Genomic DNA, 27013 nt, shown 5'->3' on the forward strand with positions numbered 1-27013 from the left:
TTTGATGGCAATCCAATGCAGGCTACACACCCAAGAACATTGTGGAGGCCATCCTATTTGTTGGTGGATCCCTTTTGATATGGGGCTGCCTATTATGATTATAAAGTCGACCTTGTCATTGTACAGGGTAACCTGACAGGTGAAACGTATTGTAGGGATATTTTAGATTGTGATGTTACATATTTTGACAAATATCCACTTCTCACGAGACCTGTATTCATGGGTGGCAATGCCAGACCACACCATTCTCGTGCAGTTACTGACTTCTTACAAAACATTGCCATCACAACATTGCCCTGATCAGCAGGAGTGCTAATTTAAATTCAATAGAGCATGTTTGGGATATTCTTGGGCATATATTTAAGAAAATGGACTCTCCTGTGCAAACTCTGGCACAGTTGGGGGCTGCTTTATATAAGGAATGGCAACAACTTGATTTGGATTTTCGCTGGGGACTTCTTCAGAGGATATGGAGGGTTTCAGTAATCATTCGTTCTAATGGTGCTTCCACATAATAATGACCTTTTGAGACATTCATTCTTTTGTCACATCATTGGATGTCATTATTCACTTGTCTTGAGCCCGACATCACAGGAAGTTGCCAGCAGCCACATTCTCAAGTCATCGTGATTTTTGGTGTAAAACTGCCATTACAGACATCCTCATTTTGTAATAAAAAAAAAAATCACAAAACCTCTGAATTTTTCTCATTTGTCGAACATGCATACTTTACCAATATATAATTTTTCCCAATATATTCATACTTTACCAATATAAACTTTACCAATATATACATACGTTACCATAGAACATGCATACTTTACCAATATGTATACTTTACCATTGAACATGCATACTTCACCAATATAAAACAAAAGTGGAAAATCTGTATGTGTCATTGGAGAGAGAGAAAAAGGCCCAATCATTGGCAGGAAATAAAAACTCATAAGAAATTGAACTTGATAATTTATAAATCAAATCTGTAGCAATTGAAAATGAATGCAGAATAATTATATGTTCTCTCGTGTTTGCCCAAAATGTCAGAAAAAAACACTCAAACATATTTATTGTGAAAACCTCACGACGTAGAGTTTATAAAGCCAATTGCATTCTTGCCGTTTGGTTCTTTCTCATACTCTATTCCTACTTTGAGTGTTTCAATAAGAATTATGAAGGAACAGCAATGACTTTGCCTAAAGTATAATAAAGAAGACATCAAAAAGTTTGTATGTGTGGAAAGTTGTCACCATTACTGTTTGGAAGTGCTTGGGGCAAAGGGATGAACTGAGCACTCTTAATGCCACATCACATCATAGACATATCCTGTTATGGTGATAGCTGTGTCTAATGTTATGAGTTATGGATATTGTGGAGTGGAATGAAAGCCTAAATTGAAATGCTGAATGGATCCTCTTAGTTTGCACCATCGTGACAGACATGAGTTTGACAGGATGGCGCAGAAGTACCATACTTACTTTTCAGCTGTCGAGCCTGTGTTCAATTCTCGGCCTGACTATAAACTGTCGTATCAGTACTTCACAGGCAGGGAATTATATCACAAAGCACGGTCCCTTGGATGAAATATACACTGGGTGGTGTATCTATCTAACCTATCTGTTAGAATAGGTTGGTTCACATTAAATATCCCATGGTATCTTGAGTGAAGAGTATTCAAGTAATTGCCAGCATCCTGAAAGAAATTCTAAATTCCTCCCTAAATCAACTTCAGTCGAACAGCAGGCCTGACCAGCCAGTTTGTGAAAGGCTTGGGCCAAAATGTCATGGTTAGTTTTCATCAGAACTTCCTGTGTAGTTTCTGAGACTAAAGCAAATACATATTTGGGAGGACAACTCCCCCTAAACTCCCTCCGTAGACCCCCTCAGACCCTGATTTTTTTTCTAATGCCGTGAACAAACTTTGATGTTTCATGAGTGATGAAGGTTATGGTTGTGTTCATCGGAATTGCATGTGTAGTTTCTGAGAAGAAAGCAAATACCTATTTTGGGGGGCAACCCTCACAAACCCTTTGGGCCTGATTTTTTTTTTATGCCATAAAAAAACTTTGATACATACACGATGATGAACGTTGAGGTAAAGTTTCATCAAAATATAATGTGTAGTTGCAGAGAAGAAGTTGCAAGTATTTGTGGACTGATGGACGGATTGACGGACAGATGACGCGCCATCCCATAGGTCAGGTCAGGTATGGGAGCATGCACCGGAGCAGCGCGTCGCTGTGTCCACTTTCAACCGGTACTCCAGTGGCCACCGTCTGGCCATCCCCCAGGCAGATGCCTGGCCCATCCCCATCCCCTTGAGATACTGATCAGCTTGCTGCAGCCACGAGACACGTGGTCGACCCGTTGACCTCCTCCACTCATGAGGCTCCCTCGCTGGTGAGCAGGAACAGCATCAGGAAAACGAGCCACATGTCCACAAGCCACAGCTGATGCTCATGGACTATGCAGGTAACAAATCTCATTTGAGTGTCTCTCAGCAAACGAAGCTCCCCTGCCCTGCCCCCCCCCATAACTGCGCAGGCCCATCTCAAGATGGCACCCAACCTCACTGCTTACACCAATGGTGGCAGCCAATTATTTCGACCACGGATGTGTCTGCAAAAGTGGCCCTTGCACTCGCTCAAGAGTCAGTGGAGACTCCATATACTTGTATGCATGCAATTCGCACACATGCACAGAGGCTGCCACACAGGCAATTGTCGGCTCTGATGTAGCAGTCTGGTCAAGAATGGCCATAATGACAGCCTCCCCCATACCCGATCTCGTCTAAGACAAGGGGAAACACCAAACGAGACGTCCTTACCCTTTCTCTAACTGTTAAATTTGGACAGCACTGTCCTCTCCCCCACCCCAGTGGTCGCACGAAGGACAACTTAACTCTAAACATACACATAATGATTCCAAATCCTTACCATGAACGGAATTGTGCTAAACTAACAATTATATCTCTGACCCACCACACCTCCTACCTCCCAACAACATAACATTATCATATTTGGGAGGACACATTCTGTGAGCAACATGCACTCACTTTACCCTCTCTCGACAATAAATCTTCTATAGAAATGCATTATCGTTGCTTGGAGATGTTAAAGCCATACTTGTTGACATTGGATCAGAGCACTTACCTCATCTTGCATAAAACACCACTGGTGCAAAACCTTGTTTATTTGTTTAGTGTCATAATTGTCCTTCCCATAATTCAAGTTAAAATTCTTCCATTAACCTTTGTCATTGTAAAATAAAATAAAATTAAAAGAACATGCTTGGCAGCCTTAGTGTGTTGACTTTAATGAAATGTCTTGTCTGTTCCCCTATTACTGTGTTAGGATATCACTTTGGCATATTTAAGTATCATTATGTTTTTGTGGATATTACCACTTGGTGGTCTCCATATCCTCCTCTCTGGGTATATTCCAATAAATTAAAGATTTGGCCAGGGTCTGAATATCAAAGTTGACAAGATAGTCCAGAGGTAGCATAGTCGTCGTTGAGTTGTCGAGTCTGTTTCATTCCCAACCCAATTATATTGTAAAGTAGAGTGTCACTGTCATGCTACGTAAGTAAGGTGTCACTGTAATGCATCAATAAGTATGCCGTCCTTCAGAGGGATGTCAAGCTGTGTGTCCTGTCTGCTAGTATTCACGAGTGTATGTTAAATATCCCATGATGTCTTTCACAACAGATGGCCATTGTGTGCCAGTACCCTCGCCAAATTCCAAGTTCCTCCCGTGATTACTGCTGAGAAAGGCAATAGCAAAGTAGCCATTGTGTTCCCTGCCAAAGGACTTCGGCAGCACTATTGTTCTTAAAAGGGTATGTGGACTTGGATTGGATTGGCAAACAATAACCAACCTTTTTTTATGGCAGTGGTGGGATGACAAGTGAATGTTATCAGATGGGACAGGTACCTTAATGTCAACTCTAAAAGGACTGTGTGTTATGATGCATCATCCTTCTTGCCAAGCACCTGGAAGGCAGCTTTGAGTCCAATTCTATTCTAATGTAAATCAAGTCAACATTTCAAAACTAAAGGCAGATGTACGGTCTTTGAGCTACCTTGTCAGTCCTGAATGAATGTCGATAAGACCAGAACGGCACTCGGTGGAGCACATACCTCCGCCAAGCTGAACAGTTTATGTTTTATATCCCACTGAAAGGCCGGATCTGGATCTGAACCATTTTTTGACTAATAAATAAGTTGGACTCTCAGCTTGAATCAGTTGATGCCCACAGGGAATTACATTCAGATAAATGTGAACGCTGATTCTTGCTAAGAACATCCACATCAGTGAACCATAGCACATAGCAACACACCTCAGAATGTAATGTTAAATGCATAACAGTTTAATGAGAGGTTTCGTAAGGATTCGGCTTGCTGTAATTTGCTTGAGAGGAATTAATGATCAAACCAGTATTAGCCTTGATAGGAAGTCTATTCTGTTATTATAAAGGGAGGCTTAACTCATGTGGAAAGCATGCAATGCTTCATAGCCAATCATGGATCCAGGAAGGCAAGATGTCTCATGACAGGAGGCTGAATCTCAGGGTCTGCCTCTCTCTTTCATTGAAGGCAGGTTGGTGAACATGCAGTTCTTTACATTTCTTCAGGTCTCACTCCAACTGCCCTATTTTCCCACATGCATCCTCAACCCCCTTAAGGACACATTTATCTTCCAGAGACCTAAAACTACGTTTTCTACATTTCTTTCCCACTGATTGGCAGGATCTGCATCCAGGCATTAACCCAAATCGAATTGGCTTGTCTTTTTTCACCGACACAACTCATCCACCAAGTTTTGTCATAATCTCATAATCCATCCAAACTTTTTGAGATATCATGCTACACATTTTTGGCCTTATCTCTCAATGGTGAAGAATCACTTACAAAATTCTAGTGTCTGGATCCGGATCCGGATATTCACCAAAATCGAATCAATTTGGCCTTGTCACAAACCCAACCTGTCCACCAAATTTCGTCCGAATCTGTCGATAACATTTTGAGATATCCTGCTCACAGACAAACAGACGGGGGTGAAAACGCAACCTCCATCCGTCCACCCTCGGTGGTGGAGGTAACAAGAAAACCTCACAGCTTTGTCCATGAATCGTCATCTCGATGGAGATAACAACCAACGACACACACACACACACACACACACACACACACACACACACACACACACACACACACACACACACACACACACACACACACACACACACACATACACACATACACACATACACACATACACACACACACACACACACACACACACACACACACACATACACACACTTTGATTAGACAGTAAAACACCTTCCAATCAAAGGCTTTGAATGCTGAAGAAGTTCTGATTTATCCAGGAATGACTTGGAACAATAGGGGATGCTAGTTCTGTTACTGCCTTTGTTTGCTATATGGTAGTCCAAGGAGAGATCATGGCTGATTGGCAGGCCTATAAAGTGAAGAGACTGAGCTGCTTTTAGCCAATTTTTCAGATTTGTGTTCCGATTTGTGTTCAAAATATAACATTCAAATTAAGTTGTTCCTCAATCATAAACTGACGTTTGTGGATGGATGGACAGACATAAGTGAACCAATTGCTTAACTCTGCTTTTCGCTTCATGTGAGCAGGGTAACTAATTTCTGAGTGAAACACCACTGACGTAATGTCATCTTAACTCTGCTCATTACTCTTTAGCTGTGACCCCTGGTCCTGTCACTATTAATTCCACAACTAGAGAGTTCATACAACACAATATCCTGCACAGTGTTTAAGAATATGCTCCAATAAAAAACAAAATTAAAAATCGTTTTCAAAAACTTCCAGAAGTTGAGTGCTGTTGAAGCAGGCTTAGACACCACACTTTTCAACCACCCTATTTAACATAGCCAAGTACTGCAAAACTGGAGGTTTTTGGAAGTGACAAGAAGGCGATTAGTGTTCTGCAGTGTTCCCATCGTATGCTGCCTTTTTGGCTGCTGGTTGCGTCATTGGTTCGGGGTGCAGCTATGCCGCTGATGCAGTGCCCCTATTACCAGTATACAGGTGCTCATTTCGCTGACCGCAGAAGGATGACAGGCTGAGTCAACCCCCTGGTGTTAATTCAGTGGCAAATGGGGCTCGAACTCAGGACCCTAGGATCCCAAGCCACCACCCTCATCGCGAAGCCAACACCAGGCTTTTCTACAGTGTTGAAGTATGTAATTAAATTTAAATAAAACTGGAAGGGTACTTGGTGGAGTGCATAACAATGCCACGTAATGACTGGCCCATGAGAACATATCGGGCACAACACATTTTTGAAATATGATGTTTTTCTTGCCCTATCTCTCGATGGTGAAGAATCGCTTAAAAAAAATTCTAGTAGCCGAATCCGGATTAGTGCAAATTGGATCTTTTGTCACTAAAAATTGAAGTCATGACTATCGGAAAAACAAATAAATAAGTAACAGAGTGAGAGGTACAACGCCGATTGTACAGTGGTAATACACCGCGTTCACAATTGCAATAGTCCTGAAAGCTCGTTCTGATTGGCCGTTGTGTGATGCTTATGGAATAATCCACTGATAGGCCGGATCCGGTTGCGGATCTTTTAACAAAATCGAATAAATTCGTCCTTGTCGCACACACTTCCTGTCCACCAAGCGTCGTCCAAATCCTTCCACAACTTTTTGAGATATCGTGCCATATATCGTTTTTGGCCCTTTCTCTCAATGGTGAAGAATCACTTTAAGAATTAAATAATTCTCGTATCCAGATCCACATTTAGAACTTCACCAAAATCGAATCAATTCATCCTTGTTACACACCCAACATGTCCATCAAGTTTCGTCTGAATCCATCCACAATTTTTTGAGACATCATGCTATATATAGTTTTTGTCCCTCTCTCTCTCTCAATGGTAAAGAATCGCTTAAAAACTTCGAGCCGCCGGATCTGGATCCAGAGCTTCATAAAAATATAATCAGTTTGTCCTTGCCACATGCCCAACCTGTCCACAAAATTTCATTTGGATCTGTCTACAACTTTTTGAGATATCCTGCATACAGAAAAACAAACAAACAAGAAGCCAACATTATGCAGAGCACAATACTTGCAAAATCCATCAAACAAATTTGACCTCAAACATAATTGGTGGTTGAATTCAATGGCCAAATGTGCAACTCCTCTTCAAATTTCAAGTGAATCGGATGAAAATTGACAATTTTAGAAATTTGGCCGATGTTGACCTTTTAGTCCATGTTGATCTCAAAAATAATTGGCTCTGAATTCAGTGGCCTGAAATATAAATCCTCTTCAAATTTCAGGTCGATCTGATGAAAATTGAGGATTTTAGAAATCTCACCAAAGTTGCTAACCTTTGGCTGATGTTGACCTTTTGACCTATTGACCTGTAGTTTGACCTATTTACCTTGACATATTGACCTCAAAACATTAGGCTTCTTCCTTATGACAAACTATACCATGTAGTGAAGTTTTATGAATATCGGTTTAAAATTGTGACCTGTAGGCAACAAACAGACAGACAAACACACAGAATAACAAGAAGACATCATGCAGAGCATGACACTTGCAAAATCCATAAAACAAATTTGACCTCAAAATTTATTGGTGGTTGAATTCAGTGACCAAATATGCAACTCCTCTTCAAATTTCAAGTCAATCGGATGAAAATTTACAATTTTAGAAATTCAGCCTATATTGTCCTTTTGGCCTCTGTTGACCTCAAAATGATTGGTGGTTGAATTCAGTGACCTCATATGCAAATCCTCTTCAAATTTCAAGTCAATGAGATGAAAATGGAGGATTTCAGAAATACCTCCTTAGTTGTTGACCTTTGGCCTATATTGACCTTTTGGTCCATGTTGACCTCCAAAATAATTGGCTAGTTGAATTCAATGACCTAACATATAAATCCTCTTGAAATTTCAAATCAATCGGATGAAAATTGAGGATTTTAGAAATACCACCTTTGTTGTTGACCTTTGGCCTATGTTGACCTTTTAGTCCATGTTGACCTCAAAAATATTTGGCTCATTGAATTCAGTGACCTGAAAAAAATCCTCTTAAAATTTCAAGTCATTCGGATGAAAATTGAGAATTTTAGAAATCTTACCGAAGTTGTTGACCTTTGGCCTATGTTGACCATGGATACATGAAATTGTCGAGATTTACCTCAAAAATAATTGGCTAGTTGAATTCAATGACCTGAAATATAAATCCTCTTCAAATTTCAAGTGAATCGGATGAAAATTGAGGATTTTAGAAATCTCACCTCTGTATGTTGTTGAACTATGGCCTATGCTTACCTTTTGACCTCAAAAACAATAGGCTTCTTCCTTATGACAAACTCTACCATGTGGTTTAGTTTCGTGAATATCGGTTTAAAATTGTGACCTGTAGGCAACAAAGAGACAGACAGACAGACAAACAGACAGAATGAATAACAAAATCGACTGATCAATATACTTGAAAAATCTTAGATTTTGTAAGTGATAAGAAAAAGACGTCATGTGGAGCACGATACTTGCAAAATGTATTCCCCTCTCCAGAGGTTGCCATGGCTACATGAAATTGATTAAGATTGTCAATTTTAATCTTAATGAAATGGACAAATCTCAGGTCAATCGGATGAAAATTTATTATTTTTCAGATTGAAATTGATGATTTTAGAGGTTTGACCTTGAGTTGACCTTTGAACTTTTGACCTCAAAAATAGTTGGTTTCCAAATTCAGTCATGCATGATGCAATTGCTGCTTAATTTTCAGGTAATATAAATCAGTTGAAAATTGACGATATTTCAAATGAAATTTGATGATTTTAGAAGTTTGACCTTGAGTTGACCTTTGACATTTTGGCCTAAAAAAATAGTTGGTTTCCCAATTCAGTGATGCAATATGCAAATCTTATTCAAATTTCAAGTCAATTGGATGAAAAATGATGATTTTAGAAACTTGACGTCAAGATGACCTTTGACCTTATAATCAATAGGCTTCTCAGTTGAGACGATCTCTACAACTTGGTAAAATGTTCATGATGTTCAGTTTAGAATTGTGACCTGTCAGAGATAGACAGAATAACAAAATCGACTACCCAGTATACTTGAAAAATCTTCGATTTTGCAAGTAACAAACAGACAGACAGACAGGGGTGAAAACATAACCTCCTTCATCTTCTTTGGCGGAGGTAATAAAGATTCTAATTGTTGTATAAATAAATTAATTCTGGACTTCAACAACATTTTATTGCCATTTTTGCAATGTATATTAAATCAACCTATCAAACACATTACATTAGTTCTTCGTGTCTGCTGTTTGTGTCATGATGACATGCTTAAAAATTTCCTGTTTGGAATGATTTTCAATTTTGTTTGACTGCCACAATTTGTCAATAGGTCAATAGGCAGATAGAGTAAAAAATATTATGTCACTCCTCTCTTGGCAGCATGTGCGATCAGGACAAATTCAGACGAAGTACTTTTTAATATCAGGTTTGTTTTCCGATTCATGTTCAGATTAGAGTTCAAAATATAACATTCAATTGAAATAATTTGCTCCTCGATCATAAACTGACATGTACAGGCTTACAGATGGAGGAACAGTCGTCTACCCCCGCTTCCCTGCTGTTTACCTGACTTCAAAGTATAGTGTCATCTGCAAACTTGGAATGCTGACTCTTAACCCTAATGTCCAAATCAATGATGTAGATTATCTCTTATAATACCAAGCTTGCACACTAAAAACTCGGCTCGCCGTCACACGATCCCAATGAAATTGCTGTGGCACTTAGCGGACATGCAGACAATGTTTGGGAAGTCTTGGCGTTCCATAGTACCACTTGCATGTTGCACAATGCGTATTTTTGTCATTCCCCGTGTACGGTCTGTCGTCTGCTACCAGCTATGTTGTACTGCTATCCCGTGCATGTGTACGGGTATCGCTAGTGAATATATATGAGCGGACCTAGAATTGATCCCTGAGGTACGCCACTACTTACATCCACCAAATCAGAAATCATTTCATTCACAGCACTCTGTTTCCTATCACTAAGCCAGTTTCTAATCCAGCTGGATGCTCTAGCAGTTAGTCCACAAGCCCTTACCTTCGCCAACAGCCTTCTATTTAGTACATTAATTCAAATTTTTCCCTCGTGCTGTCTCGCTTTGGAATTCATTTCCAGTAACGTGCTTCCGGACATCTTATGATCTATGCAGCTTCAAGAGAAATATCAATTGTTACTTCCTACATCTTTGAAGTTTTATCCTATTAGGCCAGACTTTTGCAGTTGAACTGTCTCTATTATTTTTATTTTTGTCTTGTATTTCAAGGTGTTTGCTCACCCTGGTGAGACATTTCCACCACTTATTTTGTGAATGCTTTTCAGTACTTTCCTGGTTGTCCAGGATGTATTTTTCTTATTTTTCTCTTTATTTCTTTTTATTATATTCTATTTGTTTTGCTTTAACTTTATTTAACTTTCCTGTAGTCTCTTATCTCAAGTGGCTTCATACCAAGTTTGGAGCAATTTCCATTAAAAAAAAAACATCTGAAAGTCTCAAAATAAGACACCCACTGCACTTCCCGAATTCATGCAGTCGTAAACTGCTTCATATAACTCCAATAAATTTGCTAAACATGACCTCCCTTTAGTATATCCATGCTGACTGCCTTTAATTAGTTTGTATTTATTTAAATGGTTCCTCATCTGGTCCTTAATCAATGTCTCCAACAGCTTCCCCACAATTGAGGTCAAACTAACGTTTCCCAATTCTTCTCTGGATCCTTTCTTAAATAATGGTGTTACATTTGCTACTCTCAAATCCTCCGGTACCTGTCCTGACTCCAGTGAGCAATTGAAAATATCCGTTAATATCTCGCTTACCTGCTCAGCCACTTCCCTCAATACTCTCGGGTGCATATTATCTGGCCCCCTTATCTACTTTTAGATTTCCTTGTTGCTTCTTAACATCCTCCACTCCTACTTGGATCTCCTTGATAAGCCCTTTGTCACCGCTGATATAAATACCCTCATCAATTGGTATTTTCCCCGACTGTTTACACATAAATGTTGAAGCCAAATACCTGTTTAATAAGCCTGCTGTCTCACTTTCATCACTAACCAATCTGCCTGTGCTATTCCTCAATGTGCCCACACTTCTCTTACTGGTTATTTACTACTTACGTAATTAAAGATTGCCTAGCTGTTGTGTTAAAAAATTTTGTTCATATCCTTTTAAAGAAAATAACTTCTCATAGCAGAGTTATTTTCTTTACTAGTCTCTGCTTAATCCCATACTGATATGAGTCTGATTCCAGTCCTGTTGTTTTATGCCTCATAAATGCCTTCTACTTGTCATTAAATAGCATTCCTTATCTCCCTGTTCAACCTCCCAGGTGTCTTTCTGCCTCTATCTCTATCTTTATACCTCACTGGAATATACTTACTCCACACACTACATTTCCAAAGTGTTTTTTCAACCTTATAACAACCTTAATATCATTATGTACAAAAATCTTCTGTATATATTGTGCACAAAAATGTAAGTAGTTATAGAGGATGTTCCAAAAAGACCTGGGCAACTTTGGTTGTTAATATGTTTAGAACCACAAATGACACAAATGATACCCTTTGCTTTATATGATACAGAAACTCATAAAGTTTTGTGTACACCATCAATACACTTCAATGTGAGCTCTGTTTGTCGTGCGCAGGACATCAAGGCGGGACACGAGTTCTTGCCATGTTTGGCTCAGCATGTTTGCGTCCACCAGTGCGCATGCAACTGTGATCCGAGAACAAAGATCCAGCAGGTTTGCCACATTGGTGTTGCAGACACATCTTTGACAAACCCTCACAGAAAAAAAATCTCAAGGTGGGTTATGTCCGGTGATTGTGGGGGCCAGGCGGTTGGTCCGTCTCGGCCAATCCAGTTACCTGGAAATTTCATGCAGGATGGCTCGATCGACTAAGGCCCAATGAGAGGGAGCATCGTCCTGTTGAAAAATGATATCGGGTTGCAGGTCTTCAATCTGTGGGAAAGCGAATCCTTCCAACATGTTCATGTAAATTGTTGAGGTCACTGTATCCTCCACAAAGAAAAACGGACCCAAGCCTTTGCTTTATATGCTTCTCCAAGCAGTCATAGAGAATGCGATTCCCCACATTGACCTTTGGACTGTCATGTAAGTGTTCAATGACCACATGGCTGTTTTCAGAGCCCCAGATCCTCACATGATGCTGGTTGGCCTTTCCTGATATATGAAAGCATGCTTCATCTGTCAACATGACCTTTTGCAGGTAATCTTCATCATCCTCTATGCGGCTGAGCATTTCCAAAGCAAACGCCTTGCATTTGGGTTTGTCGTTTGGTTTGAGTTCCTGCATAATCTGCACCTTATAGGCATACAACTTCAGTCGTTTAAGCAAAATCCCATGTACAGTTGTGGTTGGTAGTGCCAGTTCTCTGGATGCACTTCAAATTGATTTTCTGAGATTTTGTTGAAATGATTCATGCACTCATCCAACGTTCTGCTGCACTTGTGCTTGGTCGACCGGTACTTTTCTGTTTCCGACAACTTCCAGTCTCCTTAAACCTCTTGTATCATTCTCTGATACGAGTAGCCTGCGATGGTGGATTCCTTCCATACCTTGGGCAGAAATTATGCTGAACTTGCATGTTGGATCTCGTCTTGATGAACCATTCGACGCACTGAACTTTCTCCTGTGGAGTCGTCATTTTCTTTTCCATTAAACCACCAGACGTGAAAATAAGGAAAACTTTATGAGTTTCTATATCATATAAAACAAAGGGTATCGTGTCATTTGTGGTCCTAAATAAATTAACAACCAAATGTGTACAGGTCTTTTTGGAATACCTGTGCACAAGTTAAGTTTGATGATTAATTTTAATAAATTACGGTTTAAGGCTCAAAGTGTCATTATGGAACTTTTACATAAATCCCATGTAGAACAAACATTTGAGGTGATGTCAACATACTTTAGACATTAATTATAATATTAGTAAATGATGAACAAATAAATTTACAAGAGATTTGAACTTGGGATATCAGCATCATGAGCAATGGGTTGAAATGGGAACGTGAAACAGGTGAACTCGATACTGCGTCACTTTGTCTTGTTTTTTTTTTATTTTTACATAATTTGAGAGGAATGACTGCAGAATATTTTTTCACGAAGAAGTGTTAAAATAACATCCATGTAGAATAGTGAAAACAAATGTGCATATCTCATGAACAAAGTACTCATATATTAGTAGGAAAACGAATTATGTTGTTTCCCTTCTACTTATTATATGTAGGTAAAACTTAGATATCTTGCATAAATGATGCTTGCTTGCATAAGTGAAAAACTTGTCCAAATCATAACACTGTGACTTAAGCTGTGGGACAGATCCAGAATAATTTTATCAGACCGATGACTGAAACCCAGACGGTAGGAGTCTAAGTGTTGTTATATGAGTCTCAGGATGGTCACCACTGTGTTTGAACATGCATGAGTATTCTTTGTATAAGGTAAAGTCGCTTTAACAACATAGTTTTGTTTGAGAAGGGCTTGTTCTTAAAAAAAATACGTTTTCTTCATTACTTTGCCATTACCTGCAATTTATATGTTCTTTTGAAGCTTGTAGTCATTGAAAGCATTGGATTGGCACAGTGGAGTTAAATGTCCAGATAATATCCATGTGCTTTTTCTTCCTGTGGATGAACTTTCTGGATTTTGGGTTTTTCCTTATGTCCTATCGGCAGAATTTGCCTCTGACTGACAATGCACCAATTATTTTTTGTTTTCATAAAAACCCATCCCAATATGTTGTGCTCTTTCCAAGTTGTACAATTTTTTTTCATTCTCATCTTGTTCTCAACATCTCTTACCATACATACATCCAATTGCATGAAATCAAAGATGGAAGTTAACGTGTATGTTCTCTTGTATATGTTATTGATATGGCTGGAAAGTAACATACAAAGGAAGTTAAAAAATTTATAGGAATGAGATGCAATAGTCCAACATATTCCAACCTTTTAAAAATTTCGCAATGTTGTGTCCCTACACGTCAATTTACATGCTCCATTTGTCTTTAAAACTGCCTTTGCCAGTAAAAAAGAGGTTTCGTATTGTTCCGTTAGCCATGTCTTGGTTGCTTCAGCCAGTCCGTCGTCAGTGAATCAGCAGCCACGCAGGAGGGACCTCATAATCAAATGGAAAACTAAGAAGGAACCTGGAGAAGTAAAGAGAAAACATGAGTCATCAGGAAGAACCTGAATAGGATTCGGGTTTCAGCCACAACTCCACTACCCTCAAACCCATCCAGGTGCAGCCAAGTGAGCCTTACAGACAAATTTCTGCAAGAATTCACTTCTCCTTTGAGAGATAGACAATGAAAGAGAAATAGAAAGTAAAAGAGATGAAAGAGAAGAAAAGCAAGAATTAGAATGAGTAAAGAGAATTGTGAGAAAAATTAGAAAGAAGTATGAAAGGAAAAAAGAACAAAGATGTCAAGAAGAACCCAGACAGAGATATTTTAGCAGTTACTCCCCAGGCTCAAACGCAGCAACATGTCGAGTCACTAGGAGCCAAGTTCAATCTGTTCCTGGTTTATGATACAGCTACTCAAAGCCATAGTCACTCATGGTGCTTTGTGTAACATGGGCATTGTACACAGGTGTCACTGTGGACTGTGGACTGTGACTGTTGGTTGACTTCAGCGAACTTTAGTTCTTAATTGTCTGCCTCAATTTTGCACAAGGCTGGCATAATATTCCATTTGATTGGAGTTTGGTGAGTTAATGAGAAGTTTAATCGAATGATTCACTGACATCCAAGAAAATTTTGATCATGATCTTGATGGCTGAGAGTTGAGTACCATTTTGTTGGTGTCATTGATCACTTGAACTTCCTTCCATAACATGGCTTCCAATTTTGTTTCAGGATACCATTGGAGAATCCAGGCTTCTTCACCAGTTACCAGACTTTCCGGATCCCAGTAGAGAATCTAGGCTTCTTCACCAGTCACCAGACCTTCCGGATCCCAGTAGAGAATTCAGGTTTCTTCATCAGTCACCAGACTTTTTGGATCCCAGTAGAGAATCCAGGCTTCTTCACCAGTTACCAGACTTTCCGGATCCCATGAGAGAATCTAGGCTTCTTCACCAGTCACCAGACCTTCCGGATCCCAGTAGAGAATTCAGGTTTCTTCATCAGTCACCAGACTTTTTGGATCCCAGTAGAGAATCCAGGCTTCTTCACCAGTTACCAGACTTTCCGGATCCCATGAGAGAATCTTGGCTTCTTCACCAGTCACCAGACGTTCCGGATCCCAGTAGAGAATTCAGGTTTCTTCATCAGTCACCAGACTTTTTGGATCCCAGTAGAGAATCCAGGCTTCTTCACCAGTTACCAGACTTTCCAGATCCCAGTAGAGAATCCAGGCTTCTTCACCAGTTACCAGACAATTGATAAACCCATTTGTGGCTGCAATGAATATTTTGAAAACCTCGTGACATGTTGCTTTCCATTACTCTTGATTGCAAGTGCTAAATCTCAGGAGACACATTTTGTCGAGACCTCCAACATACCCAAGTGTTCATCATGGATGATGATTGAAAATACTGTCTGAAGAAATCCCAAGTTCTGAGAATATGTTGATGACCTTGACATGGAAATCCACAGATTAATGCTGAGAGTCCTAGACACAGACAAAAGTTTGCATCTGGGTCGCATCTGTCGACCAGACTGACCTGACGTCATCTTCAAGTGACTTGCTTTTGTTTGGCATAGAATGCATAGTTTTTGCTTGGCTTTACTGTCCAGCTTGTAGACATGCTGTGCCCATGGCAAGACACTTGTGATGGTGGAACAAAAGAGTTCAAGGTACTGAACTTCCTCCATGGTTGGTCTCCATGATGGTCTTTGCAGAAAGGAACTGTAACGATTTGTCCTTGCATAGATTAAAAGTTGTTTTCCACATATTAGACCAGATTTTGTTAGTTTCAAGTACTGCTGTGAAGGATGCAGCCACTGCAACTCTGTCAATGGGATGGAGAAAAGTTTAACATAATATTGAGTTATCTGCAAAATTACAAGATTTTTCCTTGGTAATAAGTGATGAATAAAGACAAAAAAAGATAAATTATACCAATGCATTACCTTGTGTGATGCCAACTTCCATAGATAGAGAGAGCATAGATAGATCCCATGGTTACAATTTAATGCTTGAGAAAAAAAACAACAATAGCTGTATTGATAAAGTGGAAGTTTTTCAAAGTCATAAGAAGACAAGGTACCATACAGGAATTGAAGATGCAATATGAAACAGAGTCATGCAATGGAAAGAAAGAAATAAGGTGTGGTCTGAAAAGGGAGTGTGGAGTGAAAAGAAGCTGTGAAGTTTAAAGGGAGTTTGGAGTGAAAAGGAGATGTGGAGTGGGAAGGAGATGTGGAGTGTAAAAGATGTGTGGAGTGGAAATGAGGTGTGAAATAGAAAGGGAGCATGCATGCCATCCACAAAAATTAACAAATTCAGACGCACGACTGTATGTTGGAGCACCAGAGTGACCACTGCAGGTGGCCACACTAATGCAAGCAATAAAATAGGTACTTCCAGGACATTACAGGCACACCCACAGCAAATTACAATGAAGAGACACCTGAACAGCAGTGGAGACCGATAAGAACTGCAATGAAATGACTCCCTATTGGCCACATTTAGCCACAGCCATGCAAGCAATAAAATAAGCACACACAGCCAGCATTTTAGTTCTCATTCCATGTTGCCATAAGGGCATTGAGAGTTGTGTATGATGCGTAAACCGGCATCACATGAATAGCAGACCAGGCATGGCGGGCACATCACCCCCTCACTGAAGGTCATTTTAGGAGCCAGCTGGGTGTAACCAACAGTCCAAAAGTGAGATTGTAATTATCCTGCGAATGGCTTCATTTCCAGAAACTTGGAATGCAAAAGCTTAAGACTGCTTGCTGCCTTTATCCAGATTTTAATCCACAATTTTCAAGATGCCACGACAGTGCCCTCACCCTTAGGTCCTCACCATACCAACAGCGACACCATTATGTGCAATTATTTATGAAAGGGGGCCTTGGAGGAGGGGGTGGTATTGAAAATTACATTAAGATGAGGAAGAAAAGGGGAAGTATAAGGGAAAAAGGGAAGTTGGAAAGGAAGGGGAAGAAAATATATGAGGTTGGATTGCAAAGAGAGTGGAGGAATGGGATGTGTAGGTGTAAGTTGTTGGGGGATCAAAATTTTTAAAATATCTTGCATGGCCCCTTATCTTTGATATCTTTCTGCAATTCCTGATGCAATTACCATTTTGGACTCTTACAACATAATCAGGATATGCAAAATAAAAGTGCACAGCGTCTTTACGGAAAAGGAAATAAACTTGAAGGATAAGTCGCCAATCAGTGACAGCGACCCTCTACAAGGAACAGAAAGGGACCACGCATATTTTATTTGTGTGAAAGGCAATGGTTCTTCTTCTTTTGTATCTAGGAAAGAACAATAATTTTTAATTCTGCCGGGGTGCTGGCGATAGCTCACCGACTCTTTGTGAAGAGCACCGTGGAATCTTTAACACCACCAACTGATGCCAGCAGACGAGACACCCAGTTTACTATCCATCCGAGGAATGGTACATACATTGTTTGTATGTATACATTGTTTGTATGTCTGCATGCGAAGAACCATGGTGACTGAGATTCGAACCCAGGCTAGACAGCTTCGAGGTGAGTGTCCATATCTCTAGGCTAACCTTTCAACCAGGCAAAGGGCAGAGGTCAATTCACAATTATACCAGACTCAGTGGCATATAGTCCGGTGGCTTAGCGAAAAAATCATGACACGCTGGATTAAAGCAACAAACTTTGCACACTGGTTGTTTGGGTCCCATGGAAGCATATTAGAGGGTGGTGCCCAGTCTGCCATGTCCAGGTCAAAATGGCCGCCAATTTCCAAAATGGCCACCTGAATAGCATTTCTGACCACGTATAAATACTACTAAATTGCATGTAAGGGTGATTTAGGAGGTTTAAATACAAAGAACCACACAAGATAACTTGGAAAAATATTTGGACAACTCCTTATTTGCATAAATTCAAAATGGCTGCCACATTGTATCCCAGGCTGACGTAATTTTACAATTAGACCTTTTTTTCAATATGTTTCTTATGAGGATACTGCTGCAAGAGATTTTTCATCAGATAAATATGAGGCACTATCTAAACTGTTAACTACAGTTTGGCTACAGTTACTGTTTCTGACGTCATAGTTAATAAAATGCCATCCCACGATAGACCTTTTGCAAGTCTTCCCATCACACACTATTCTAAGGGTATAGTGCATCATGGGAACACTTGCAAAAGGTTTACTGTCACCTATAGTTGTCAGCATTGACGTAATTTACGTAAGTGTACCTCTATAACTGTATCTGAATTCATGCATGTAATGATAAAAAAAGAATGTTTGAGCTCGGTTTACAACATCTTACTACATAAAAACTCATAATTATGTGGTTTACGTGATGACTATCTGTTGGGAAAAATACCACCACCTGTGAGAAAAATCCAAATGATGTCATAATGTATATGATCAAGGTTAAAATGTAAGTCATGCTTAAAAAGTACCTTTTGTACTCATGCACCAACCCTTATTAGTTACAATTTACATAAAACTGACCAATTGAGTTCTGCTAAGGATATCAGTTACATTCCATACTCAGCGAGTGCAACTTCCCCTGCACTCAAAGAGTGCTGTGCACTCCAAGCCTGTACTACTGCATGTGCATCTCCTTGAGCATAGTGGTTCAGCCTTACAGCCACACTTGATGAGCTGTCTGCAGCATTTTGCAGCCTATGGTATTGTTGTCCACAGTGGTTTCCATGTGTTGTCATTATTAGTCCAACTGAAAGCATCAGGACTAGGGACATTCTGTTCAGTTTTCAGGCTCGTAAACCAGATGCTAGCTTGGTATATACTCCAGTTTGTGTGCTGGATCAGAGCAGCCTGAGATGGTGGGAGATTCTGCATCATTTGTACTTTGCGTGGGAAGAGTTTCTTCATCAGGTCATTGACGCTTTCAGACGAGGTTGTGCTGTCATACAAAATGCAGGTTAATTGTTCTATGACTTTGAAGAGAGGCGATTCAACCGACATTGGTGTGAAAGGATACTGCATAGGGAAGTGGAAGGCTTCAGTAGCTGTAGGAAATGCCCTCCAGGACTCCCAAGATGACTTTTTTGCCCTTCCATTGAACTGTGATGTAGTATCTGACCCAGTGAAGGCATGGAAGAATGGAAGTGCTCTGGATTTCCCTTCACCGAGTTCACCACAGAGGGAGTGGATGTGGTAGAACCTGAAGTGTTTTCCTTTTCCAAATGCTACCCCAGCTGAACATCAGGATGTTTCTCAAGAAGGTCAAAGAATATGCCAGCCAGAATGACCACAACATCTGTATCCACTGTGCTGACCATAACAGTCTTTGCACCCTTTTGTAAAGCATCTGCGATATGAAGGCACATTCTGGAGTCGGCCTCTTCATGAGCGGTTGCTGGCATAGGTTCACTGCTGCCTTTGGACACAACTGATTGTCCAGAGGTGATGTACACTTCCTTCTCAACTGGATACTCATAGGCGGTAACTTCCTCTGTCAGCAAAGCAAACAGCTCTTCCTTGTTCTTGGACTCCTGTAGGAATGTAGCAAAGTTTCCAGGCAGCTTTGTCTGTGGGGTGACTTTCTTTTTCACGCCCTTCCCTCTCTTCTCGTGAGTAGTATCCTTCAGGCAGCCCTCCCTGTAGGTGGCCCATACAATGTCCATCCACTTGCAGCTTCGAAGCTGGTGATTGGTCCAATGTATGAAGTTTCCAGCACTGTAGTCACCAAATGTTTTCAGCTCCTCAATTATAAACCTGTGATCGGATATACTCGGGGCAAATTTGGCCTCATGGCAAAAAACATTGACCTTTGGGGGAAATTTGACCATTTTGGAGGGAAAAGTGACATTTTTGGGGGGCGTGGGAACGCAACAAGAATAAAAACATGCTTAACTGATTCCAAACCCACATTTAACAACTGCTGCACTACTGCGGCAAGGTGAAAACCTTCCAGATTAACAAAACCCTATGTCATATGTGGTATTTATACAGTATTACACCATGCGACCTTTGACCTCGGCCTGACCTTGACCTAGGCACCCCAGACCGGGCACCCCCTCTAGAATGTTTCTATGGGACCTGTAGAGTAAGTGTGCAAAATGTGGCACTTTAATCCAGCGTGTCATGATCTTGCCAAATTGGCGCTAAGCCACCGGACTAATAATGAGTCCGGGAGGTTGGCAGTTCGAATCCCGGCTGAGACATTTTAAAGTGGTACGTGCTGCTTCCTTTCCTTGCTTGATGCTCGGCATTTAAAAAGAATATAGCCTCGACAAACAACTATAGGTTGGCAACTATTGTGCAGGCTTGAAAATGGCTTCCTCCTGCATTGAGGTTCCAGGAAAGAGAACTCAACATTCAAAGAAGGGAAAATAGAGAGGGAGTGAGGGTAAAAAGGGGGAAATCAATAAGAAACATGTGGAGGGAAAATAAATCTGTATCCTTTGTGAAGATCAAAAACTCCAAATGTTGAAGTTAGCACATATGCGACAGGCTTGCTTTGTGTCAGCATCTTTGAGTGTTTACATTATGCTGGCAGGACAGCCTCAAGGTACACACACTTGCCTTTTACACTGCGTAGCCTGGGTTTGAATCCCGACCCAGCTATAAACTACAATCCTGGTGTTTCACAGGCAGGGTGATTCACCAATAATGTGTGTGCCGTCTCTTGGATAGACGTGAAACTGGATGTCCCGTCTGCCAGCATTAGTTGGTGGACGTTAAATATCCCACTGTGTCCGTGAAGGGTCGGCGAGCTATCGCCGGCAAAATTAACAAATTCCAAATTCCTGCCCGAACCAGCAGAGGGCATTGCATCAGCGGCAGAGCCTTCATAGAAACACCAGGATGGCATTGCATCAGCGGCACAGCCTCCAGTGATGTGCTTCATAGAAACGAAGAAGAAGTGTTTATATTGGGGATGAGGCACGTGTTTGGGATACATCAATGTTGCCAAGAAAATTGATACATTATGACAATTGCAATCTGGTGTGAAAATCACATTAATCTGAATGAAATACGCCTGGTGCTGGCTTAACGTGTAAGGTGGCTGGCTTAATATCTGAGGGTCTTGAGTTTGAGCCACTGTCAACCGTTGAATTAATACCTGATGGGGTTGAATCAGCATGTCATCTTTCCGAGTTCGGCGAAATGAGTAGCAGTGTACTGGTAATAGAGGGCACTGCATCAGCGGCACAGCCGCGCCCCCAGAGAATGATGCAACCAGCAGCCACAGGCTGCACACAATAGCTAGCTATCTGAATGAAAGAAGCCATTCTCTACATGTCTGAAAAAAATGAATGAAATGTCAGCAATAATTATTCAAAGTATTGTCATCACTCGTTTAAAATTAACTCGTGAGTTCCCAAAAGTACCTCAATGTCTTTGGAAGTAAGTTTGCCTTCCACTGGAATATTAGGTGAAGCAAATAATTTCACAATTTAATATTACAGAATAGACTATCATGTCTTTGTGGAAGCTCTAGTGTGGCTGCCACTGGAAACTGCACTGGATTGCTATGCTTGAGGAAACATTTATTGTCCACATGCTCTCATGGTCTCCATGTGAGTGTCAAGCAGAGTGAAGCAATAGTGGGGCAGATAACAGCAATTTTTGAGAGGAATCGTGCAAATGATGATACAAGCATCAAATTTGGCACATTTGTTCTCCAGGGGACTCTAATCAAATCTGCCTGATTGGCCATTTGAAAATCCAAATTTTGAAAAAATTGAAAAAAAAAAAATCTAAAAAGTCAAGATCACGAATCAATGTTGGATGCTGGCTGAAATTGGTGAATGTTTCAGAAACATCATCAAAGACGTTCCAAGTCTGCCATGCAGTTTTCTTCCCTTTACCACGGAAGGCAGACATGACGTCACATCCAGTGAACGTATGGAAGTATGGGATCCCTCAAGCTTTCTCAGACCCTATTGCAGAAACTACCTCATGGACTGGAATCCATCGCGCCTTGGCTCCTTGGCCAAAGGCAATCCACATGTTCTCAAGACCTAGTTCCTGTAAGGATGGCAGTACAGATATTGCTATGACTAGTACGTCCGTGTCATTAGCCTTAATGATAATGGACTTGCTACCATCCGTCGTTGCATCCCTGGTGTGTACAAATATTTGAGTGTCAGCTTCTTCATGACAACATGGAGACACAGCATCCAGTGACTTCCTTGTGTTGCTAATGGCATCTTCTCCTTTTGTGACAATGACTGTGCTTGTCATCTGTGCTTCACACATCTTTTCTGCAAGGAAGTGAAACAGCTCAGTCTTGTTGCTGTCATCTCGAAGAAAGCTTCTCCAGTTACTTGGGGTCGTACTGGTTCCTGTCACTTTTCTTCTGATTCCTTGCCTCGGACTTCAGACTTGACTTCTTGTACACATCAAACACTACGTCCACCCTCTCGTACCTGGCACCATAGGATTCCACCTTTGGGATGATGTTTTCTTTAGCATAGTTATAAAATATCTTTGAAGTGTGTGGAGGTATGGCATTGATAAGTGCTGAGCCATCAATGATGATTCCATCTCCCCTTGGTTCTCTGTCTGGGATGTTCACTTGCGCTTCAAGAATTTCAGCCAGCTGTGACTTCAAATTTTTTTGAAGTTTTTTTTTTTTCTTCAAATTTTTCAAAGTTTGAATTTTCAAATGGCCAATCAGGCAGATTTGATCAGAAAGCCCTGCAGAACAGAAATGCCAAATTTGATGCTTGTATCATAATTTGCACGATTTTTCTACTATCTACTACACTACAAGGGGAGAGTGTGGGTAGGAGGATTGGATGAATGTTACTGTGTGGTTACTTGGAGGAGTCTCCATTGCAGTTTCGCAATTAGTCTCATCCTGCGTTGTTGTTCCTCTTGCATGCTTCATCAAACACAGCAAGATGTGTATTTTCTTGTGGAATGTCCAGCTGTTACTGAAACTCTACAGTTGGCATGAAAGAAAGATGAAATTACTTAAATAATTTATTTGTCTTAACATAGCTCGTTGAAATAAGTAACAGATGTTACTTTTATAATGGTCTTTTATTAATAATGATGTTTATTAATAATGATATAATGATGTTTATTAATAATAATATTAATAATGAAATAAGTAACTTTTATAATGGTCATCAAAATGGAGGGAGTGTTTAAGTCGAGAAAAGTAATTGAAAAAGGTGTTGGGAGAAAAACAATACAGTAGTGTGATATTTAAATGAGATTGAAATAAGGAGGAGAGAAGGGAAAAGGAATATATGGAACATATTAATAAAGGAGGGAAAATGGGGGGGGGGGGGGGAGGGGTGAGGGGGTCGTTGTTAAAATTGCCATTTTTGAGTGTGTACCGTTGGACCCCGCTATTTGTGGATTCGCTATTCGTAGACCTCATGTATTCGCGGTTGTTAAAATGTGACCTGCTTCGACAGTCTCGTCCCTGTGCTTCGCGTATTCGTTGTTTTATCACGTATCTGTTTTTTTTCGCGTTTTTGCATTTTTCAGGCGTATTCAAGTTTTTTTTTGTTTTTTTTTTTGCAGTTTTGCAGGTTTTTTTTTTTTTTTCGCGGTTTAACGGATTTTTTTCCGCATTTTCATGGTTTTCCGTGGGTGTATTCACAGTTTTTGTGGTTTAAAATGGTGGGGGGGGGGTCGTGTTTTCACAGTTTTCCACAGGCGTATTCGCGTTTTTTTCATGGTTTAATGGCTCTTTCACATTTTCACCGTTTTCCGTGGGTGTATTCACAGTTTTTGTGGTTTAAAATGGGGGGTTGTGATTTCCACAGGCGTATTCACGATTTTTTCATGGTTTAATGGCTTTCACATTTTCACCGTTTTCCGTGGGTGTATTCACAGTTTTTGTGGTTTAAAATGGGGGGGGGGGTCGTGTTTTCACAGTTGTCCACAGGCGTATTCGCGGTTTTTTCATGGTTTAATGGCTCTTTCACATTTTCACCGTTTTCCGTGGGTGTATTCACAATTTTTGTGGTTTAAAATGGTGGGGGGGGGGGGTCGTGTTTTCACAGTTTTCCACAGGCGTATTCGCGGTTTTTTCATGGTTTAATGGCTCTTTCACATTTTCACCGTTTTCCGTGGGTGTATTCACAGTTTTTGTGGTTTAAAATGGGGGGTTGTGATTTCCACAGGCGTATTCACGATTTTTTCATGGTTTAATGGCTCTTTCACATTTTCACCGTTTTCCGTGGGTGTATTCACAGTTTTTATGGTTTAAAATGGGGGGAGGGGGGGTTGTGATTTCCACAGGCGTATTCACAATTTTTTCATGGTTTAATGGCTCTTTCACATTTTCACCGTTTTCCGTGGGTGTATTCACAGTTTTTGTGGTTTAAAATGGGGGGAGGGGGGGTTGTGATTTCCACAGGCGTATTCACGATTTTTTCATGGTTTAATGGCTCTTTCACATTTTCACGGTTTTCCGTGGGTGTATTCACAGTTTTTGTGGTTTAAAATGGGGGGGGGGGGTCGTGTTTTCACAGTTTTCCACAGGCGTATTCGCGTTTTTTTCATGGTTTAATGGCTCTTTCACATTTTCACCGTTTTCCGTGGGTGTATTCACAGTTTTTGTGGTTTAAAATGGGGGGTTGTGATTTCCACAGGCGTATTCACGATTTTTTCATGGTTTAATGGCTTTCACATTTTCACCGTTTTCCGTGGGTGTATTCACAGTTTTTGTGGTTTAAAATGGGGGGGGGGTCGTGTTTTCACAGTTGTCCACAGGCGTATTCGCGGTTTTTTCATGGTTTAATGGCTCTTTCACATTTTCACCGTTTTCCGTGGGTGTATTCACAATTTTTGTGGTTTAAAATGGTGGGGGGGGGGGTCGTGTTTTCACAGTTTTCCACAGGCGTATTCGCGGTTTTTTCATGGTTTAATGGCTCTTTCACATTTTCACCGTTTTCCGTGGGTGTATTCACAGTTTTTGTGGTTTAAAATGGGGGGTTGTGATTTCCACAGGCGTATTCACGATTTTTTCATGGTTTAATGGCTCTTTCACATTTTCACCGTTTTCCGTGGGTGTATTCACAGTTTTTATGGTTTAAAATGGGGGGAGGGGGGGTTGTGATTTCCACAGGCGTATTCACAATTTTTTCATGGTTTAATGGCTCTTTCACATTTTCACCGTTTTCCGTGGATGTATTCACAGTTTTTGTGGTTTAAAATGGGGGGAGGGGGGGTTGTGATTTCCACAGGCGTATTCACGATTTTTTCATGGTTTAATGGCTCTTTCACATTTTCACGGTTTTCCGTGGGTGTATTCACAGTTTTTGTGGTTTAAAATGGGGGGGGGGTCGTGTTTTCACAGTTTTCCACAGGCGTATTCGCGGTTTTTTCATGGTTTAATGGCTCTTTCACATTTTCACCGTTTTCCGTGGGTGTATTCACAGTTTTTGTGGTTTAAAATGGGGGGGGGGTTGTGATTTCCACAGACGTATTCGTGGTTTTTTCATGGTTTAATGGCTCTTTCACATTTTCACCGTTTTCCGTGGGTGTATTCACAGTTTTTATGGTTTAAAATGGGGGGAGGGGGGGTTGTGATTTCCACAGACGTATTCACGATTTTTTCATGGTTTAATGGCTCTTTCACATTTTCACCGTTTTCCGTGGGTGTATTCACAGTTTTTGTGGTTTAAAATGTGGGGGGGTTGTGATTTCCACAGACGTATTCGTGGTTTTTTCATGGTTTAATGGCTCTTTCACATTTTCACCGTTTTCCGTGGGTGTATTCACAGTTTTTGTGGTTTAAAATGTGGGGGGGGTTGTGATTTCCACAGACGTATTCGTGGTTTTTTTCATGGTTTAATGGCTCTTTCACATTTTCACGGTTTTCCGTGGGTGTATTCGCAGTTTTGTGGTTTAAAATGGGGGGGGGGGTTGTGATTTCCACAGACGTATTCGCAGTTTTTTTCATGGTTTAATGGCTCTTTCACATTTTCACGGTTTTCCGTGGGTGTATTCACAGTTTTTGTGGTTTAAAATGGGGGGGGGGGGGTGTGATTTCCACAGACGTATTCGTGGTTTTTTTCATGGTTTAATGGCTCTTTCACATTTTCACGGTTTTCCGTGGGTGTATTCACAGTTTTGTGGTTTAAAATGGGGGGGGGGGGTTGTGATTTCCACAGACGTATTCGCGGTTTTTTCATGGTTTAATGGCTCTTTCACATTTTCACCGTTTTCCGTGGGTGTATTCACAGTTTTTGTGGTTTAAAATGGGGGGAGGGGGGGTTGTGATTTCCACAGACGTATTCGTGGTTTTTTCATGGTTTAATGGCTCTTTCACATTTTCACCGTTTTCCATGGGTGTATTCACAGTTTTTGTGGTTTAAAATGGGGGGAGGGGGGGTTGTGATTTCCACAGACGTATTCGCGGTTTTTTTCATGGTTTAATGGCTCTTTCACATTTTCACGGTTTTCCGTGGGTGTATTCACAGTTTTTGTGGTTTAAAATGGGGGGGGGTCGTGTTTTCACAGTTTTCCACAGGCGTATTCGCGGTTTTTTCATGGTTTAATGGCTCTTTCACATTTTCTCGGTTTTCCGTGGGTGTAGTCGTAGTTTTTGTGGTTTAAAATGGGGGGGGGGGTTGTGATTTCCACAGACGTATTCGTGGTTTTTTCATGGTTTAATGGCTCTTTCACATTTTCACCATTTTCCGTGGGTGTATTCACAGTTTTTGTGGTTTAAAATGGGGGGGTTGTGATTTCCACAGACGTATTCGTGGTTTTTTCATGGTTTAATGGCTCTTTCACATTTTCACCGTTTTCCGTGGGTGTATTCACAGTTTTTGT

At 40.6% G+C, this 27013-nt stretch overlaps 2 protein-coding genes across 2 annotated transcripts in view; one reads left to right on the forward strand and one right to left on the reverse strand.

The window, feature by feature from the left end:
* LOC147024395 (transmembrane protein 178B-like) overlaps positions 1–27013 on the forward strand; it is a 312790-nt gene that overhangs the window by 116271 nt on the left and 169506 nt on the right. The gene's annotated exons all lie outside the window — the stretch shown is intronic.
* Positions 18715–27013, reverse strand: part of LOC147024396 (uncharacterized) — an 86969-nt gene continuing 78670 nt past the window's right edge. Inside the window, 3 exon segments of the mRNA XM_085886919.1 lie at positions 18715–19455; positions 19458–19929; positions 22668–22909. Of these exon segments, the coding sequence (XP_085743045.1) occupies positions 18923–19455; positions 19458–19929; positions 22668–22909 (1247 nt within the window). The 3' untranslated portion in view covers positions 18715–18922.

Source organism: Eptatretus burgeri, chromosome 6, assembly GCF_056783735.1.
Source record: "Eptatretus burgeri isolate ZD-2024b chromosome 6, Ebu_testis_v1, whole genome shotgun sequence".
In the NCBI taxonomy this organism is placed as follows: Eukaryota; Metazoa; Chordata; class Myxini; order Myxiniformes; family Myxinidae; genus Eptatretus; species Eptatretus burgeri.